General features: G+C 36.1%; 2 protein-coding genes across 5 annotated transcripts; one reads left to right on the top strand and one right to left on the bottom strand.

Moving 5' to 3' along the window:
* The first annotated feature begins 1014 nt into the window (after nt 1-1014).
* On the top strand, nt 1015-19972 carry LOC110442174 (complement C1q subcomponent subunit B-like). 4 transcript variants are annotated; one of them, XR_002461989.1, is made up of 6 exons: nt 9454-9614; nt 10293-10421; nt 11002-11228; nt 18061-18164; nt 18742-18864; nt 19535-19972. XR_002461989.1 is itself a non-coding variant. In XM_021485651.1 (5 exons), exons 3-5 carry the CDS (start codon nt 10307-10309, stop codon nt 11910-11912), a joined length of 531 nt encoding a protein of 176 aa, XP_021341326.1. In that variant the 5' UTR covers nt 1015-1195; nt 9585-9614; nt 10293-10306; the 3' UTR covers nt 11913-11939. The 4 variants fall into 4 exon arrangements, 3 of the variants coding, with proteins under 3 accessions (XP_021341326.1, XP_021341327.1, XP_021341324.1); XM_021485651.1 differs by lacking the exons at nt 18061-18164; nt 18742-18864; nt 19535-19972 and adding exons at nt 1015-1195; nt 11724-11939 and having other exon boundaries at nt 9585-9614; XM_021485652.1 differs by lacking the exons at nt 9454-9614; nt 18061-18164; nt 18742-18864; nt 19535-19972 and adding exons at nt 1015-1195; nt 11724-11939.
* Nucleotides 4452-9402, bottom strand: LOC110442173 (complement C1q-like protein 4). Its single transcript, XM_021485648.1, has 4 exons — nt 9304-9402; nt 8824-8949; nt 5735-5894; nt 4452-5380 (listed from the first exon to the last, which is right to left on the bottom strand). Exons 1-4 carry the CDS (start codon nt 9377-9379, stop codon nt 5122-5124), a joined length of 621 nt encoding a protein of 206 aa, XP_021341323.1. The 5' UTR covers nt 9380-9402; the 3' UTR covers nt 4452-5121.
* Nucleotides 19973-20658: the final 686 nt, after the last annotated feature.

Genomic DNA, 20658 nt, shown 5'->3' with positions numbered 1-20658 from the left:
TTTAATTTTAACCTTTTACAATGAATTATGAAAAGAAGAAAAATATCATTTTGAAAATGTAAAATATCAATGCGTGAAATCGATACGAGACGGGAACGTTTTACCAAGATTTTCATTGTCAGCTTAACCAGACGTAAACTCAGACTTTCGCTATGACGGTTCCAGCCCCACGCCGGAATCACCAATCACATTTGGAATATGATATCTCAGACCAACATAATCAAGATAGTTACATGGTGGTAATATGTACGATAGATAAGTTAATCATTGTTGTCAGCCTCCTCCTGGACATATTTGCAAGTAAGTTTGGTATCGCCAATATTATTAATGACGCTCCAAATTCAACTAAATCCGTTATGTCAAAAATCAAACAGACTTTTTTTAACAAGGATGAAGAGACGTGGTTCTCCAGTCTTTGGTGTGATACAGGTAACATTGACGGCAATAAATTAAGAACATACAGCTTATTCAAAAAAGATTTACAACCGGAACATTACGTCACCACTTTAATGCCAAGACCACACCGAAGTGTATTAGCCAAGTTAAGAAGTGGCAGCTTACCGCTACTTATAAAGACGGGTAGATATACACGTCCTTTCTCCATTAAATGACAAGCTGTGCAATTTCTGTGATAAAAAGATTGAGAATGAAATCCACTTTTTATGTGAATGTAACTTATGTTTCGATCTTAGAGTCCCTCTGTTTGAAAGAGCAAGTAAGTTAGATCAATCATTTATTTCTATGAACCATAACGAACAATTTATTTTTCTTATGAATGAAGAATCGCTACAACCTGTCTTAGCTAAGTCAGTTTTCCCTTTTTATGAAAATAAGACGTGGTAGTATTTAAAACTTGATGCATTTTAGATTTTTTAAGACTATATACCTCGTAATATATGGTTCATATTATTGCTTCTAGTAGGTAACATTACGATGCTTTCACCATTTAATAGATTCTATGTTTTAATAAATGTAACGGGGTGTACTCGATGCACTAGGTTAGCAGGTTTACGTGTATGTGTTGTCTATCGTACCCGTTTCATAACGAATACGTGTAAGGTCGAGCGAATGCGATTGCACGAGTATTTCCAATACTCACGCCACCCTGGGTGTCGTATACACACGCACCCGTAACCTTCCCACCGCACTCTGCACTGTGCTCCGTCGGAGCAGGACGGACCTTTCAAGGCCTCTGGTAAGTCATTATCATTGTAGTAGAAATATGTAAGTGTACATTAATTTAGCACAGTGCAATATAATGCAATATTATATAATATAATATGATACTATATAATAACGTCGAACCTTATAAAGCGAAAGAAGAATTAAATAGTGTAGATAGACCTTCGCATTTATTGTAAACGTTAGTTTCGTACTTAGTTCGACCCATATATTTTAATACTGATATATTGTATTTTAGGTTTATCTACTGGACATGTAATAAACCAATGAACCCAAATCTTGTGTATAACTGAGGAATGAACGACTTTACATAAATATACATTTTAAGTAGTGTCTCGGAAGTCAGTTTGACTGGGCATATTTTGCATATGTGTATTATTATTATGTAAGTGATGTGTTATGTAAAATATGTGTGACACTTGAATAAAATATTTTATTATTATTATTTATGTTATCATATTGACACAGCAGAATATATTATTCTCAGGCGTTTTGAACCGTCTCGGTCGTTTTCGAATAATTTCCAATAGAAAATAAACGTTCTCGATATGCTTGAATGAGTTGCCGACCCCCAACCCATCAACCCTCCACTGAAAAAATGTTAATACAGTTATATTTATTGTATTTATCTAATATCTTGAGGAAATACGGTAATGCACCCATTAAATGTGTGGTAAAGATATATACATTTGTAACTTACATGCAGCATTGGGAGTAGCAGATCTGTTTTCGTTTCTTCGATGTTCAGGAAGCGATGGATGCAGAGGGTATATCCCTAACTATACAGAACCCCACATAAGTCGCCTCCTTCGATCATGTTATGAATACCGAGTAACTAGCAAGGGGCAGTCATATGTTGTCTAGTATATATTATTTAGTGAGAAATATTTCCTAATCAATCCAACAACTGAATTGTTTGTTGTCTAAGCATAACCTGAACAATTTCAAATTGGAAACTTCCGGTCTTTCCGTCAAACTATTCTACTAATGAGGGAGTGTTCGTGTCCCGACGTCAAGTTAGAACTGTCGGATGGCTTCCAATTGATTTTTTTCTCCTTGCGGAACTGATGACCAAAGAAGACATAACATTATTCCCCCAAATATATTGTCCTATCATTTCGTTAAAAATGTTAAGAATGAATCATGAGCCGAAAGAAATCTCGTAGAAATATGAAAACATACTTTTTTTGTTATTGATGCAAAAATAAAGGTTCGAATGTATGTTCTTAACATTTAAGACTGTATTGAACTCTTTGCTTACAAATACATCTAACTTATATTTGATATTAATACAAAGAACATCATAATATGATAAATTTCTATCGACGGAGGAGAACTGCGGCGTCTGTAATTTAGAGGTTTAAGAGCAGAAATGTAATTAGTTCTTGACATTCCTGCTGTTAAATGACAAAACGTCATTAGCAATCTGAATGTAAATTTAAAGAATATCGAACGTCTCAGTATCATATCTCGCTTATATTCATTATCCGTTAAATAGCCTCAATCTGTTGAGATATTCTTCCGTTAAAGTTAACAAACTGACGGTGTAAACAGTACTATCCTCTTTATCATGAAGCAGCGAAGTATTTAATATTGCAATTGAAAGCAAGAAAATTACAAAAAGTGACTGGACTTTAGTTTTACAAGTGTTTCTTAACATACGAAAATTCTTTAAATAAAGTTTTCGATAGAAATTTCATTTGTCCGGTCAATTTTTCAGTTGTTTTGCCTCCTTGTAACAGCTAAGACTAACTAAAGACGATGTCCATGAACGGTTGGGCCACTAAAAGGTCATTTTAAAGAAGACGATGTCCACGGATGGTTAGGCCACTATAAGAAGACGATGTCCATAAACGGTTGGGCCACTAAAAGGTCATTTTAAAGAAGACGATGCCCTAGGATGGTTTGGCCACTAAAAGGTCATTTTAAAGAAGACGATGTCCACGGATGCTTAGGCCACTATAAGAAGACGATGCCCTAGGATGGTTGGACCACTAAAAGGTCATTTTAAAGAAGTCGATGTCCACGGATGGTTGGGCCACTAAATATTCATTTTAAAGAAGACGATGCCCACGGATGGTTTGGCCACTAAAAGGTCATTTAAAAGAAGACGATGTCCACGGATGGTTGGGCCATAATAAGAAGACGATGTCCACGGATAGTTGGGCCCTAAAGGTCATTTTAATGTAGACGATGTCGACGAATGGTTGGGCCGCTAATAGGACATTTTAAAGAAGAAGATCTCCACGCACGGTTGGGCCATGATAAGAAGTCGATGTCCACGGATGATTGGACAACTAAAAGTCATTTTAAAGAAGAAGATATCCACGGATGGTTGGGCCATAATAAGAAGACGATGCCCACGGATTGTTGGGCTACTAAAAGGTCATTTAAAAGAAGCCGATGCCCACGGATGGTTGGGCCACTAAAGATTTATTTTAAAGAAGACGATGCCCACGGATTGTTGGGCTACCAAAAGGTCATTTTAAATAAGACGATGTCCACGGATGGATGGGCCACTAAAGGTATTTTCAAAGAAGACGGATGTCCACGAATGGTTGGTCCACTGAAGGTCATTTTAAAGAAGACGCTGTCCACGAATGGTTGGGTCACTAAAGGTAATTTTAAAGAAGACGATGTCCACGAATGGTTGGTCCACTGAAGGTCATTTTAAAGAATACGCTGTCCACGGATAGTTTGGCCCTAAAGGTCATTTTAAAGAAGACGCTGTCCACAGATAGTTGGGCCCTAACGGTCATTTTAAAGAAGACGATGTCCACGGATAGTTGGGCCCTAAAGGTCATTTTAAAGAATACGATGTCCACGTATAGTTGCGCCACTAAAGGACGTTTTAAAGAAAACGATGTCCACGGATAGTTGGGCTCTAAAGGTCATTTTAAAGAAAACGATGTCCGCGGATGGTTGGACCACTAAAGGTCATTTTAAAGAAGACGATGTTCACGGATGGCTCGGCCACTAAATGTCGTTTTAAAGAAGACGATGTCCACGAATGGTTGGGCCACAAAGGGTAAATTTAAAGAAGACGATGTCCACGGATGATTGGACAACTAAAAGTCATTTTAAAGAAGACGATATCCACGGTTGGTTAGGCCACTAAAGGCAACTTTGAAGACGACGATGTCCATGGGTGGTTGGGCCACTAAAGGTCATTTTAAAGAAGACGATGTCCACGGATAGTTGGGCCTTTAAGGTCATTTAAAGAAGACGATGTCCACGGATGGTTGGTCTACTGAAGGTCATTTTAAAGAAGACGATGTCCACGGATGGTTGGTCCACTAAAGGACGTTTTAAAGAAGGCGATGTCCACGGATGGTTGGTCCACTAAAGAACGTTTTAAAGAAGGCGATGTCCACGGATGGTTGGTCCACTAAAGGTCATTTTAAAGAAGACGATGTCCACGGATGGTTGGGCCACTAAAGGTCATTTTAAAGAAGGCAATGTCCACGGATGGTTGGGCCACTAAAAGGCATTTTAAAGAAGACGATGTCCACGGATGGTTGGGCCACTAAAGGTCATTTTAAAGAAGACGATGTCCACGGATGGTAAGGCCACTAAAGGTAAATTTAAAGTGTCATCCCACTGAAAAGTTTTAACCTGGACATGGTAGTATAAGCAGGCAGGGGTACCATGCGTTGTAAATAGGATAACACTTTCCACAGGGAAGCATTATTTAGGTCTGAGGAAAATCTTATATATGCGAAGTAAATGTTCCGTAATTTAAGTTATGCTTACCAATAGAAATTTCTCCTCCCTACCTGTTCGTGGAATCAGCTACTATTATCGAGTATTTGAGACACACGATTTAAGGTAGAAAACACAGACACCAACTTTGACGAATGCCATTTCTTCAATAATAAATTACAACGCATAAACTAGATAACAAATTGATGACGAATTTATTGAAGAATGACGTCACATTCATGTGTCGATGTGGATAAGATGGCCGGCGAATATGCTGTACCCAGCGGGAAGCACGGGAGTGTCTGCAGATCCAAAATGGCGGACCCAGACATGGTCGCCCTCAACACAGCGAACGATGACGACCTGCGTCCCCTGGTCATAGCCGTAGATGGTCGAATGGAGGCGAGCCACTCGTTTACCCCCTTGGACTATCTCAGCGTCCAGGTTCTTGTTGTCACCGTTTGAGACAACGGTTGCCGCAAACTCGTACAACCCGCTGTTGGTAAAGATACAAGTATTAATGGAAGGGCTTCTGATTTGCTGGAATATTACAAAGAGAGAAAAAAGGTTTTCTGACTTGATACTGATTGGTATATTTTTCGACGGGCCACTACATAATAAACACTTGTCAGGTAATGCCATTGTATTATGGATACTGACGTTCATTTTGCGTGTGTTTCACGTAATTGTGTTCAGGACAGAGACAGAACAGCATTGTAGCTATGATATGCAATCTATCATAGCTCGAGATTGATAAGGGGAAGTATTCTTTTCATAATTATAATGTAGGATCGCCATTTAAAGTATTTAAAATAAGTCAATGAAATGTTAACAACGTATGTGGTTTTACCTGTAGGGACATGTGAAAATACCCGTTGCAGGGTCGTATGCTTGTCCAATGTTGGTGAGTACGTGGTCGAAGACGATGGTCTGATGATTATTTAGGTGAGAAACTATCTGGGTAAGTTTAGCTGTGAATCCGATCTTTTGGTTTAAGTCCTGACGTTTTGCTAAAAACGTAATGATTCGTTTAAACAGTATTTTATTCAATAATCATGCAACGTTATTATACACACGTTATTTCAAAGGAATTGGAAAACAAGAATGGAGCTTATATTCATTCCTCTTATTAACTGCAGAATTGTTATGCTACAAAAACAAAATGATGTTTACACAAAACCGCGGTCTTGTATAATTTAATAGAGAAACCACAAGACATATGAAAAATAAGTCGATGCAGAGAGTCAAACAAAGTAAACATTTTACTGCACCATGCGGCCATTTTGGCCATGTAGGAATTTAAGTTGTACTGAAGAAACAACATTGATATGTTAAGTGGACGAATGCATGAATCAGTGTATCACGTGGTGTGATGACGTAACTATCCATATACTGAAATAATAATATTGGCTCTGGAGCATTTCTGTCTAAACACTGGTCTGATATTCACAATTGTTTTTGTAAGATTACAATGGAGGAGTTGCTCAAAATCTAAAAAGACCAAGACTGTAGCAAATTATCTTCATTTTACCTGATACACTTGAGTAAAGATGTTTCTTTTAATGTGGAGGGCAAGACTGTAAATTTAGCAGTGTACATTTCCATATGTTTACGTCAGTTTTACTCACCCTTTGCGAGTCCATCCAACCTAACTAGGTTAATAAAACTTGTTTTATTATTGTCATAAAATAACGTTTCCCAGTTTTGTACGCCCAGATACTTACAATGATTTCAATGTTTAAGTTAACAATGTGTTAAAGGTTTAAACAAGACAAAGGGAGACCACTGTAATTACGTCCAATATAGCCTTTAAAGTTCCTCATTCTTGTTGAGTTTCACAGTTAAAGAGTATTGGAAGTTGAGGTGTACATTGAAATATGTTTTGGTTAAAACCACACCTGTAACTTTCTTTAGCTTACGGTATCCTACCTATTATTTGTACTATTACTTTTGCTTTGTAACATTTCTGTACAATTATCAAAAAAGTAATGAAATCGTATAAAGCGTGTAGTGTTATAGAAAGAAAAGTTAGTCCGACGTTATTCTCCTTTGAAATTCATTAAAAAAATCATTGAATTTTTTTTCAACAGTGAAGACATGAAACATTTGGTATCCTTAAACTTACATGCGCAGACAATTTATTGATATACATTGTATCCGCCATATATTCTCTATACAATGTATATTGGTATGGTCAGTAGCAAACTAAAATATGCTTGTGAATTGTGGTGTTATGTCGCACGGCTGTGGTACATCAATTAAAAACAGAAAACAATTGAGATTCAGTAGAAAGATTCTATTTTTTGTTATGTTTTATAGCAATGGTTGACTGATGCTTTATCTTATGGACAATTCTGTGATTATTTCCTTTTAAAACGTAGAGTTTATTAAGATGATTTGGTCCTTTTTATGTTATTGTGTGAATAGTATCTTTGACAGTAAATATATTGTAAACAGAACTAGTTTCATTTTTCTAAATGGTTTCTGAGGTCAAACTGTGCGGGGCTTTTTAACCGTATTGAGGTCAGGAAAACAGTGTTTTAATACGGTGTGAGATCAATTTTAGATTTTTTCAATGTTCAGCCTGATAGTTTTTTTAGCGGATCATTAAACAAGATTAAAGCAGAAATTACACATATGTCGGATTTTACATGAGTGTTCATATCATATTGACTTTACTAAATGAGTTCAATAAGTTGATATGACACCAGCCTTTATATTATTTAAGTCAAAACCAAAGTACTCCGATCATAGTATTGTCGTCCGCGCAGTGCAAAGTAGTTCGAGATTGTTTTAAAAAAAAATCAAAAATAATTAGCAGTTTTAAATAAACATTGCAAATTCATAAAGAATAACAGTAAATATATCTTGTGGTATATTAAATAAAAGTAGTACCTGTAGCGGAGTAGGCATATGTTCCCACTGTTTTGACTAATCGCGGCACCTGTGGGTTTTATTTCACATGTGTAATACCATATTTATGACATGGCCGTACGACATAATAAACTGGGTCAGTTGTGTGATGAATTGTTTTTAATCCATTCTACGTATACTGATGGTAATGTGTGCATCTACATGTACTTATGTGTTATAATGTGCATTTCGGCTGTGATATTGTGACATATTTTATATATGCAAACTGTTGCTATCAAACATGTAACTGGGCATTTTGTCCTGTTGGATTGATATAAATAAATAAAACCAACCAATAATAATAAATATCTCACAGAGGACATTCACATGTTACCTCAAATCAACAAGAGATCTTCTGCCCTTGTTGTTATCATTTCGTGTGGGTATGGACACTCCATTTCGTCCTCTCGCATATTTCGTCCTTATATTTGACCCTGTAGCATAATTCGTCCATATGATATGAGACTGTAGTATCTTGTCGTTGCTGATGCGATATCGCATTTTTATCATATGTGTTTACGCTGTGATGCATTTTGTGTTGGTATGTTGATACTGCGGTACTTTTATCTGTATTTTTACCTTAGACTATCTTTCCCCTGTTTTATTTTCCAGGCAATGGCGTTGTACTTTTCATAAAGCGTGCCTAGATTCTCAAAGATTCCATCAACTTTCGCCAGAAATTGTTTAAACAAAGTCGTTCATAGATTTGTACAGGGAGGAGGGGCGTAACTACATAAAATGTACTTTACGACTCCTGTTGTCATTTTGACGTCCCAAATATAAAATGAGAACAAAAATAAAACCAAACTCAAACGCAGCATCGGCCTGCAGGTTCGAACATGTAACATATGTTTTTATAGTAACATTTCGATTAGATTTATGTATTTAATGACAATGTCAGTTAAAGCTGATATAATTGGAACATTCTCTCTTAACCCGATACATTTCTTTGGTGTTGCTTGAAAGTTTAATGTATTTTGACATAATACCAGTCGTAAGAAAACAGCGTGACAGACTTTGACTCACTGAGTGTGTTTTTGAGTTGGCGAACCGACATTTCCTTGGCTCGGAGGTGGGCAGTCAGAGATTGGATTTCACGAGCTTGCTGCTCCACCACGTCTTCAGCCTTGTGCCATTCATTCTTAAGATTACCTAGCAAGTCAAATGACACTAATTCTCATTTTAGAAACACCAAAACATTAAAAGCAACATCCTTTCATACATAATTAACACATAGTTGAAATGAAACCATGAGTTTTGACAGTACTCATAATATAAAACATTGTCGAATACGTACCTTAAATATTTCGTTAATAGACTTAAGCAATACATTTTCTTCTATACTTTATTTGCATTAAACAATGTTATTAATTTTCAAAATGTAAAATACAGGTGTGGTTTTTTTCAATCAGAGAATTGCATGTAAATAATATTACTGAATCGTTTTCTAGAAAAAAAATTAAAATAACAATTCCTTAATGAAAAGCTTGTGGTTTGAACACTTACCAATGCGTTGATGCAGGTCAGATGAACTGCAACTGACAGAGGACAGAATTGTCAGAATTCCAAATAATACCAGCATGATGATCACCTCTTTAGACAGCTATGTGGGACAGTCTAACGTCCAGGCGATAAGTAATTGAAACAAGCCTCCTGCCCACTGATAAGACAGGCACATTACATTCTGGTTTTACACCTGACTTATTGTCCAAGAAACAAACTTTTCACACCTGAACTGTCAAAAACAAGAATGAAGTGGTTGATTGTCCTAACACTTGTTGTTGTAGTTCGCTGCCAGGAATATGAAAGCCGGGTAGGTAAGTTATCCTTTGTTATCAATATTCATGTCTTCGCCGTGACTAGTATCGGCTAGTTCCTTAGGATACTCAACTTTATAAAGACCACGCGGTGTAACTTCTCATAGGAACACACTGTAGATAGATGAAACCGATGATCAATGCAGGTACAAGTCACCACCCAGCTCTAGCTGAGAATCCACGATCGACGTGCTGTAAACAATTCGTAATGCAATGAACAGTCATCTATGAACGGAGGCGTGCCTAGATTCTCAAAGATTCCATCTACTTTCGCTACACAAAATGTTTCCTTTATGGGAAATGGTTCATATATTATCAAATATCTCTAAACGTTTAATCTATATAATGAGTGCATAAACGGGTACCCTTATTCCAAGTACATACCTTACAGGTGTGAGGAAGAGGCGACGTAAACACAAACGTTTATGACTACATGATTTCTATGACCTACTCGTAGTAGAAAAGGCCTGCTGTCTATTTCGGAATTATTATCAAGGGTTATTTATTTATCTATTTACCTTTATTTATATATTCATTTTTTATCTACAATATGTATTTTCCTCTATTACAGCAAATGGCTTTTTTGGAACACGTTTATACCGTTCATCCATTCCTATCTATACCATGTTTACTGACTTAGAATACATGGTTATCAATCAGTCTATTGTTTGCCTTCAGACGCCTTAGAACAGATGCTCCAGAGGGTGCAGACTAAGACAACACACCAGAGCAACGTCATCGAGGTTCTGAGACAAAAGATAGTGGCGGTCGAACGATCAGAGGACAACCTAAAGAACGCTTTATCGGGTACGACCAAATATAAATTGAGAAACTAAGATGACAATTACCAAATTAATATGATTTCGCAAATAATATTGAAACGGTTGGAATGTTCAAATCAGAGAAATAGACATTGACGAAATCAAATCAAAATTAACTAAAACTTAGCGAGAATAAACTCGAAGGGATAAGCGGTGTACAGAAATGTGTATGACTGCAGTGCTTTAAAATTGTATCTTAAGTATCATAATGGTACTCAAAATGATTTATTATACACATTTATTTGTAATGTATTTGCTGGAAATTTTACTCTGCAGGCATGTTTACTATAATTTTGTTTGTAGATATTTCTGATATACGTTTTCTTATTATCTCTCTTATACACTTTAAATTACTTAACATTCACGGTTCTTATTTTCGAAATTGAGTTTCAGAAATCTCGGAGAGAAAAATAAGTTATAATTATGCGTATCCCAATACAGGTTCACATCCATACATACTGTTAGAATGAAATATTTAATGTCCCATCCATCTCCAAATCTTTTCGGAATTTTTATTTTGCAATATACACAGACTTATCAGTTATGTTTTGTGTTTTGTTTAACAGTTGAGAAGCGAGCGGCAGGCGACCCTGTCGTTGCTTTCACGGCCACCCGACTTGGGAACCTCACCAATATACCAATCTACCACACTATAGTGTTTGAGCAGGTCGGTGTGAATGAGCACAATGCCTATAACAGCAATACTGGGGTGTTTACGTGCCCTTACGACGGGTTGTACGAGTTTGCTTCCACTATTGTTTCAGCAGGAGAACAAAGCAACCTCAATTTCCAGGTATATTGCAAATATCTTCACGAAGCAGAAAACGCTTCCGGAACGCATGGTCCTATTATCTCCGTCTTTTTCAACGGTCGCCGTGTCAATCTTTTGTAAATCTTTTGGCCTAGTTTTAGCCACTCTTAGTTCGAATTAAGGTTTATTGCTACAACGGGGCGCTTTTTTCTTCCTTTTGTTCTTGAGATCATTTATTCTAATTAAAAGTGTAAAGTTTTATTCATTTCCACCAAGTTAATTTGTAAGTAAGTGTCGACATATTGGTTAATATTGTATTTGGAACATCACAAGGAAAATGATTTGGTTTTATATGATTCTTCTGTCAAATAGACATTTTCAAGTATGAAAAGTATATCCAACCGCATCAACACACACGGGACAGCATGCAAATTACAGTCGATACAAATCGACAGAATCATGGTTACCCGCCAAACTGTAAGCAAAGCTAGGCACCGTTAAGTAAGCATGAGATAAAATAAAGCGTTACTTTTTCAGATGATGAAGGGATCCGCTAGCATCGCCTTTCTCCACGCGACTCTTTACGAGTACGACATGGGTACACAGGTTGCCGTCACACACTGTAATAAAGGTGAACAGGTGTTGATCAGGCAGGCCACTCATTCTCGATTTGGTCTACCGGGAGGTTTCTGTACCTTCTCCGGCCATCTCATTCATATGTACTAGTGACAAAGGCTGACAATAAATAATTATCATTGAATAAAACGTTATGTTGTGTATTCATATGATAATAATATACATATTTATAATATATGTAAAAATAAAAACCATTATCATAATATCTTATGTGCCACAAAATTGAATACTAGTAAGTGACAAACATGTCAGAAAGCCATAATAGAACTTATCTTACTTAATTCTAAAAATTAAGTTTAATATAAAACCTATTTTGCAATTAAGAAATGAAGAACTACAGGAATCGAATTCCTGATACACACACTTCCAAACCTTAACTTTACTAGTGATGTTATAAATGCGCAGTTTCAAAATGAAAGGCGAATAGTATGAAAAGGTTAAAAAAAACATACGCCAGAAAACTTTCGATTGCTTCATAGATTATTACAATGAAGTGGTGCCGTTCATAACGTTATAAATACATGTGTGAAATGTGTATGTTTGTTAAATTGTGGAATTTTAACTGTGTAAATTAAAGAAATTTTCTTATGGTATTCATATGGTATATATATACATGTATATATAATAAAAACTGCCACCTTGCAGTATCCCGGCAAGGGGCCAGAACCTACCACATTCACCCATTGTTAGAACCATAATTACAAGTCTCATTTTGAGGTGGCATTTTAGCTTTATATTTAAACTGACGACCAATTTGAAATACAGGTAGAGCTCTACATAAAACAACCACATATAATAAATCAATATTAACATTAAAGTATTTAACGCATGTAACAATTTATGTAACATTCGTCACATCTAATAAAAAAATGTAAAATATTACATACATCGAGGAATCCTCGAATTATTGAAACCAAGGGCCTTTATGCACCTCCCGTTATGGTGTAACAGTAGGTTAGACAAATTCTGATTTCCATTTGTTGGCCTCTAGCATCACCGATGAGTCCCAGAAAGAATTCAATTATGGCAAACTATCAATTAGCAGATTGTATAGGGGCAATTATGGCATACTATCAATTAGCAGATTGTATAGGGGCAATTATGGTATACTATCAATTAGCAGATTGTGTAGGGGCAATTACATGTGTATGTCTCATGTTAATCTTCCTAAATTCAGTTAAATACTTAAATAATGTGTGTTGCAGAATATATATGTTAAATATACACCCAATCAGAATTGGGCATGGTATTTTATATCAGAACGAATTACGTCACCATTATATGGGTTAGCTATGCAGGCCGAAATATCAATACGCGTGGATTCATTTCTCGCTGATTAGATGAATAGTTTTCGGTATTGCCAGAGCTGTAATGGGGCGCCAGGATTACCAGGCCGCCGTCTGCTTTTTTAACAAATACATGCATTGTTTACATCAATATAACTTTTGAGACAGTTTTTATAGCCGGCTGACCTACTGTATACCGGGAGGTTTTCGTTATAGTTTGACTATTGCCCTCCGTAATGAACGCGAATGTTCCATTACAGCGAACATTTAAAACAACACTATATACTTAGTAACTAAATGTGAAGGGTGAATTTATTATGTGGCAAAATTACATTTACTATCGAAGGGCGAACATTTGACCTGGGCAACATTTCCTGATACTCAGTAGGTATAATAATTGATACAACAGGAACATTGTGACATATGATGCAGTCAACCGAAACATATTTTCTATTTTATATTTATTTAAAAGTTAACAATAAGTTAGAAAAAGGGGAACTGACCTTGGGAAAATATGTTTCCATTTTATCAAAAAATGAAGCATCTTGACTCGATTATTAACGAAATAGCGTGATATATCACAGTTGAAACAGGGTTCCCTGTGTCATCGAGCGGTAAAGTAACACTTATACATATTTAGGTTTCTACCGTAAATATATGTATTAGCGAATTTATTTTTCTTTTTGCAAGTTATATCTGTCAGATATATTTCCAAAATACATCCATTCAGGAATCATTATTATATTTATTACCACAATATTAGTTTTGCACATTCATCAATATATTGAATGACTTTTTAATTAATTTTAAAGTTCATGGTAAAGCTTACATATTTTGAAAAGATTGACACCTTTCTGTTTAAAGATATATTTAAACTCCAACTTCTGACGGTTTCTGTTGGAAAATGACATTGTTGTAAGCCAATGGTGTTCCTCCCCCTATTTAGAAGCAATGTATGCTTCTTTTAACGAAACGTAAAGGTACAATCGTGATGAAGATAGTCCGGACCAACTTGGACTGGTATTGATAGGTCAGTATGTCGTGAGAAACAAGCAAAGGTTAAATTATGACCTTCTCCATTAGAAATCGACAATCCTGACTTTGTGACCGGCATTATCATTGAGGTTGCCACACAAACGAGACACTGTTTGACCTCGTCGTTGGTAAGGCGACTATCCCATTTCATAGAGGATACCTGACCTATTGCAGGAAATTACCCAGAAAAGAAAATGTTTCTAATTCATAGGTACAATGTTTTTTTGCAGTTGTACGGTGATTCTTAAGGCAATCCAAATAGCAATGACAATTACCAAGTGATGTTAAAATATTAAACAATATTTCAAAAAAGTTTCTATTTTATGTGACATTATAGAAAACTCGTCCCTAAGTTTCTGTTATGTTTACCAGAGCCTGGCGCATCAAGCTCGTTAAAACAAATTGCAGATGAACTTTGTAATGCTTAATATTATATTAGTACAATATAATGAGACAAATACGTAAGGAAGGGGCGTCCGTATTGAACAAAGACCTAGAAGGATAATTCTGAGAAAAACAAAACTGCATTATCTTTTGCCAAAATCATACTCCCTACAATTAAGAACTGCTTCACTTTTTTCGTCACACGATATTCAAAAGAATACATTGCAGGTAGTTTGAGAGGGTTTGAGGAAGTAAGTTTGTATCGCATCTGCTAGAATCAAATCTTCGAAAGTAACGTATAATGTTGTCTGTTTATTTAATAAGTATATTTTGGTGAAAGCTTCCTTGATCCACCGATTCGTTATCATTGTCCGGTCTATGGCTGTCTTAATTCATTAAACCAATACATCCGTCCTTCTCGAGACACATACGGCTATTCGCACATTGAAACTATGCACCTTACCGTGAGAAACTTTCAGAAGTTAACTGGGGTGACATCATCAATATTAACGACGTAGATGAATCGGTTAGGGAATTTAATACAGTTTTGGATAGAAGTAGCTAGCAAATGTATTCCCTATAAGTTGATTACAATTAGGCGAAAAGACCCCCCCTTGGATGTCAAACAATATTGGAAAACGTATACGTAAAAGAAAATATCACCATCGTAAAGCTAAGTCGACAAGTACTGTCAGTCAATGGTCAAAATTTAGAAAACCCCGTAATAAATGTGTGAAAGCTATACGTCAGGCTAAGACCAAATATTTCAATAAACTTTGTGAAAATTTAAGAAAGTCTTCAACGAGTGGGGAATTTTGGTGGAAAACAGTTAACAGCTTTATGTCGAATTCTGAAAAGGAAAGTTGTATACCTTTAGTTATTGTCGATGGTGACATTTTGACTGATGATACTATGAAAGCAAACGTTATAATGGTTATTTTTGTATGCAATCAAATATTGACGAAACCGCAACTGAATAACCTACCATTCCAAATGTCACTGAATATAACTTGAACAATATTCTAATCACACTGGAAGAAATTGTGGATATCTTTCGCTGTCTAAATTGTTTAAAGGCTATTGGTCCTGATTCGATTAGTCCTCGCTTATTAAAGGAAGCTGTGGATATTTTGTGCTTTCCGCTCCAAACTATATTCAATCTCTCATTATCGAAATCAATATTTCCATGCGAATGGAAAAAAGCAAATGTTTCTCCTGTATACAAAAAAAGATAATAGGACACTGTGTAAAAACTATCGACCTATATCTCTTTTATTTATACTTGGTAAGTTAATGAAAAGATGCGTATACAAACATATCTATAATTTCTTCCTTCGTCATCGATTGTTATCTTCTTCAGTCCGGGTTCAGATCTGGAGACTCTCCTATAAACCATCTTCTAAGTATATCCAATGACATAGACAATGCATTTGACAACGGAAAAGAAATAACATTGGTCTTTTCGACATTAATAAGGCTTTTGACCTTGTTTGGCACCGTGGTCTCTTAACCAAACTACGCAGTTTTGGAATTACTGGTAAATTGTTGTCATGGTTTTTAAACTATCTTTCGGATCGTAAGCAGCGAGTTGTCATCAATAATAAGTATTCGTCTTGGCAAAAAGTCAATGCAGGCGTCCCACATGGTTCTATATTAGGACCACTACTATTTCTAGTGTTTATTAATGATATAGCTGACAATATTCAATCAATTATTAGGTTATTTGCCGCCGATACATCTTTATATGCTACAGTCGATTTACCCACAGATAGTGCTGATGTCTTGAATAGGGACTTGAAAAAAATATTTAATTGGTCCAAAATTCCAAAAAATGGCTCGTTAATTTTAACGCTTTAAAAACAGAAACTTTGATTGTTAGTAAAAAAGCAAACAAACCAGTCCATCCTCAATGAATAATAATCTATTACACGACGTGAATGCACGTTAACACCTGGGTGTATTTTTCTCATGTGATGATGGGTGGCAATGCCATATTGAATATATTGTTAAAAAGGCATCTGCTAAATTGAATTTACCCAGAAAACTAAAGTATAGTGTCGATCGCCAAACATATGTATTTTACCTTTAGAAGACCGATGTTAGAGTATGTAGATATTGTTTGGGACAATTTGACCAACCTACAATCACAAAAGATAGAAAATATACAACTTGAAGCTGCACGCGTCATTACAGGAGGCACCAATCTCACTAGTCATGCAACCCTTTACAAAGAAACAGGATGGCAAACACTTTCTTGTAGGCGGAAACACCACAAAATCATACAATTCCACAAAATAGTATACAAAATTACCCCACAAATCTTAGAAACATTCTCCCAGAACGACATTCGCACATCCACCAACATAACACTAGAGACGCAAATAGATTTAGATATGTACGTTGTAGAACAAACTTATATCAAAAATCTTTCCTATCTGTTTCTGTCAATCTATGGAATGAACTCCCTGAAGGCATACGGATTGACGCATCCATAAAAAACTAAAGCTACGTCTTAACAGAAACTTACTATAAAAAGAATCATAGTACTTCTGCGGTACTAGAATATGCCAAATTTACCATGCCAGGCTTCATAGTTCACTAAACGGCCATCTTTTTCATATAAATCTAGTAGGGAGCCCACTCTGTTCCTGTCGTGAGACAAACGATCATTATCTATTATCTTGTCGGAACTATGAACACATTAGACAAATAGTTTCAGGCCAATACAAAATCATAACTCAGTAGAAACCCTCCTGTTTGGTGACAACAATCTTTCACCTGCCCAAAATCGAAATATATTTAACTGTGTACAAACTTTTATTCAAAACGTTTTTTACCTATTTAATTTATACACCCAAGTTTTTCACTCATACAAACCTCGGTTTTGTGTGTGCATGTGTGAGGGTGTGTGTGAGGTTGTATTGTTGTGCGCGCGCCTGGGTTTTTTCTCAAATCAGTTGTGCCATATGCTATTGGTATTTTCGTAGCATCTTTGTAGTAGTACACAGCATACATTTTCCACTGTTATAAATCCGTTATAACATCAATGACATTTACATACGTTAACGTTTGGTTCATTGGCAAATGCTATTCTTTCTTTTCTTCCTATTTCTTCTCCTCTTTCTTCCACTTCAAGTCTCTGTTATCCATTATTATTTCTGCTAAGGAAACATATTGATATAAGTTTAGTTTAATAACTTGTTTCTGGATCCTATTTCGTGTATGTAATTAGTAAATGGTCTGTATATTGTAACTGCAAGTTTACGAAATAAAATTCGGTTTATACTAATAAGTATATTTCTTAAGTACACTACATAGAAGCTGCATGACATCAACCCACACAATATAGATTCAAAGTAGAACCGGAAAGACAATAACAGGTACCGAGGAGACACTAAAACAACAAAGTCAAGTCATGACTTATCTATCTGTCCTGATATAAGGACAACGGACTAACACAATTCAATAAAGTGAGAACAACATCTACCTTGTGAATAGATAAGAATAGAGTATAGTTTACGTTTGTTACTTAGGTAGACAAACATGGCGGTCGCTTTGAAGCATGCTTTCGCCTGGACAATATTCATCCTCAGCTATGGCCAACTGATTGCAGAGGATGACACAGACACTCGTATTGGTGAGTGTATTGTAACGTTATTACATGTGTTTCTACAATACATTCAATATGTATCGCATTATCGCAGTATATACATGTCTCACAAATATTTTAAATAGTAAATTATATTATCTTTCATTCATAAATTGAATCGTTTACGATATTAAACATAAATTATACGATATATATATATATATTATAAATATCTAATAGAAATTATAAATTACTTGATCATATATCTTGTCATAGTCTATATATTTATCACACATTTATTAACAGCAAATTAAATCTTTGTCACGTATCTGCAGTAAATCAACTATTTATTTTTGTGCATCTACAAGATATTTTAAATTCCTAATGTAGCGGTTGTGATTTGCATAGGCGAAGCAATGCACTCTCATCTTTTGGTCGACTCAGCGAGATGAGAAAATTGGATAGGAAACCTGAAAAGATTGCCCTGGAAGTTTTTCCTTTATGCTAAACACCTTTAAAGCCAAATTGTACGCGAGATATTTTAAGATATATATCAACATTTAGATCAATTATGATCAGTTTGCTTCTGGTATTTTAATCTACGCCTAACGTTGTATATTTGTAGTTGATCTCGAGACCCTGGCAGCAAAAGTAGATTTTTCTGCATACAAAAATGCAGATCAATTGGATAATCTTAAACTTCGAATTCAGGAACTTCAAGATGGTACAAAAATGGACGGGATAAAAGGTAACATGCGTTTTAATTGATTGCAGTCTCATTTGTATTTGTTATTATCTTTACAATGGAAGTTTAAAATGATTTTTGACCTTTTTTGCGATTTAAAAATGAATGCAACGTTACCATTTGGAATGATGATGGCTTTCCTATTTGTAAAACACAAATCAGTATCTTTAATGCTACAAGCCCCAGCTTCACACGTGTTCCTTAAGATAAAGGAATTTTCCATTTTGAAAAACATTTTTGGAGTTCAGGTAGAAACTTTCATTAATTCAGTAATGTTTTCATTGAAAATCATAAGATTCCCTATCCCACTCAAAAAACACTTACGAATCACCCTATCGTTACCTTAGTTTATAACTGCATTGCACGGGACAGGGACATACCGCTAATCAGAAAGCTCAGATGGTTAGAGCACCTGAAATGCTATTTGAGTTCTCGAATTCGAATCCTGGTCTGACTTAGTTACATTTCTGCTGTAAAAACCCTGTTGTTTCAAAGACATTTGCTAGGAATTGATAATATTTTAGAACTAATTAGTTTAAGATATTGCTTTGCAGGTAATACCTTCGTTATACTGGGGCTGTGTATCAAAAAAGGAAATGTTGAATTGCAATATATTTGAAAATTATTGAAACACAGTTATAATTATCTATCGCCTTTTCCCTTTCGTTTTCAGTAAGACAAGTGGCTGATCCAAACATCGGTTTTGATGCTCGAGTGGTCGCTTTGAAACCCCATTATGTCGATCAGCAGACAATTGTATTTAACCGTGTACAGGTCAACCAGGGTGGTGGCTACAGCAACACGACCGGCCGGTTCACATGTCCCCAGCACGGCCTCTATCAGTTTGCAGCAACCATTCCGTCCCAGTTGAATGGAACCATTGAGTGTGAAATGGTCATGGACAACGTTCAAATCGGACGTTTTATGGCTAACGAACCGGGCTTTGATCAGGCGACGCAGGTAGTAGTTCTCGAATGTGGGGTCGAACAACAGGTATGGATCCGACATCTTCGTGGAGTGCACGATACAGGAATCCTGGCCGGAAGGCACCACTTCCCGAGTTTTAGTGGTCACCTCATATCTTCATTATAAATAAAGCCTATGTCCAGCCTAGCCTGAAACTATTTTTGTTGTTGAACGGATATATAGATCTTGTAGAAGACAATGTTGGTTTGTTTTGGTTTTATAGGGTTTAGCATCCTAATGTCATTTAAAGACGCGACTCCATGTGCGTTATGCATGCGTATATGTGTGGTGAAGGCAGAATGTTGGTGTATTTTCCTCCTTACGACATTAAAGCAACCTTGCTGGAATATTTTGCCTAAGGCACCAAAACATAGTATTCCATCCGGTCACATTATACTGACAATGGCCGTTGCAATCACCCTTAGCAGGGAATATTAACAACCATCTTCAAAGACATCAGTATGTCCCAGCCTTGGGACACAACTTGGCAAACGTTTAATACTAAGGCCATTTTGAGGTATTGCCAAGCGAGGCGCTAGGAAACGAAAAGGTTGTGTGAAAATAGAGAGAAATCAAAAGATCCCAAATGTTGCAAAGGGTGCAGCAGATTTCGTTTCCCGAGTAGAGGGCACAAAAACAAAACTGAAATTCTTTAAAGGGTTCCCTTAATAGATACTTTTTAATTTGTATACCCCCGACAATGTAGTAAGGGGGGTTTGGTTATACTGGAATAAGCTTGTCTGTCCGTCCGTCTGGTCGTAGAAAACGTTTGTCCGGACAACTCCTTCTAAAGTTATGGATCGATTTCAACGAAGGTTTCCAGATACGATA

The sequence above is a fragment of the Mizuhopecten yessoensis genome, unplaced genomic scaffold, assembly GCF_002113885.1.
Source record: "Mizuhopecten yessoensis strain PY_sf001 unplaced genomic scaffold, ASM211388v2 scaffold716223, whole genome shotgun sequence".
Lineage (NCBI taxonomy): Eukaryota > Metazoa > Mollusca > Bivalvia > Pectinida > Pectinidae > Mizuhopecten > Mizuhopecten yessoensis.
This window is presented reverse-complemented; position numbering and strand designations above follow the sequence as displayed.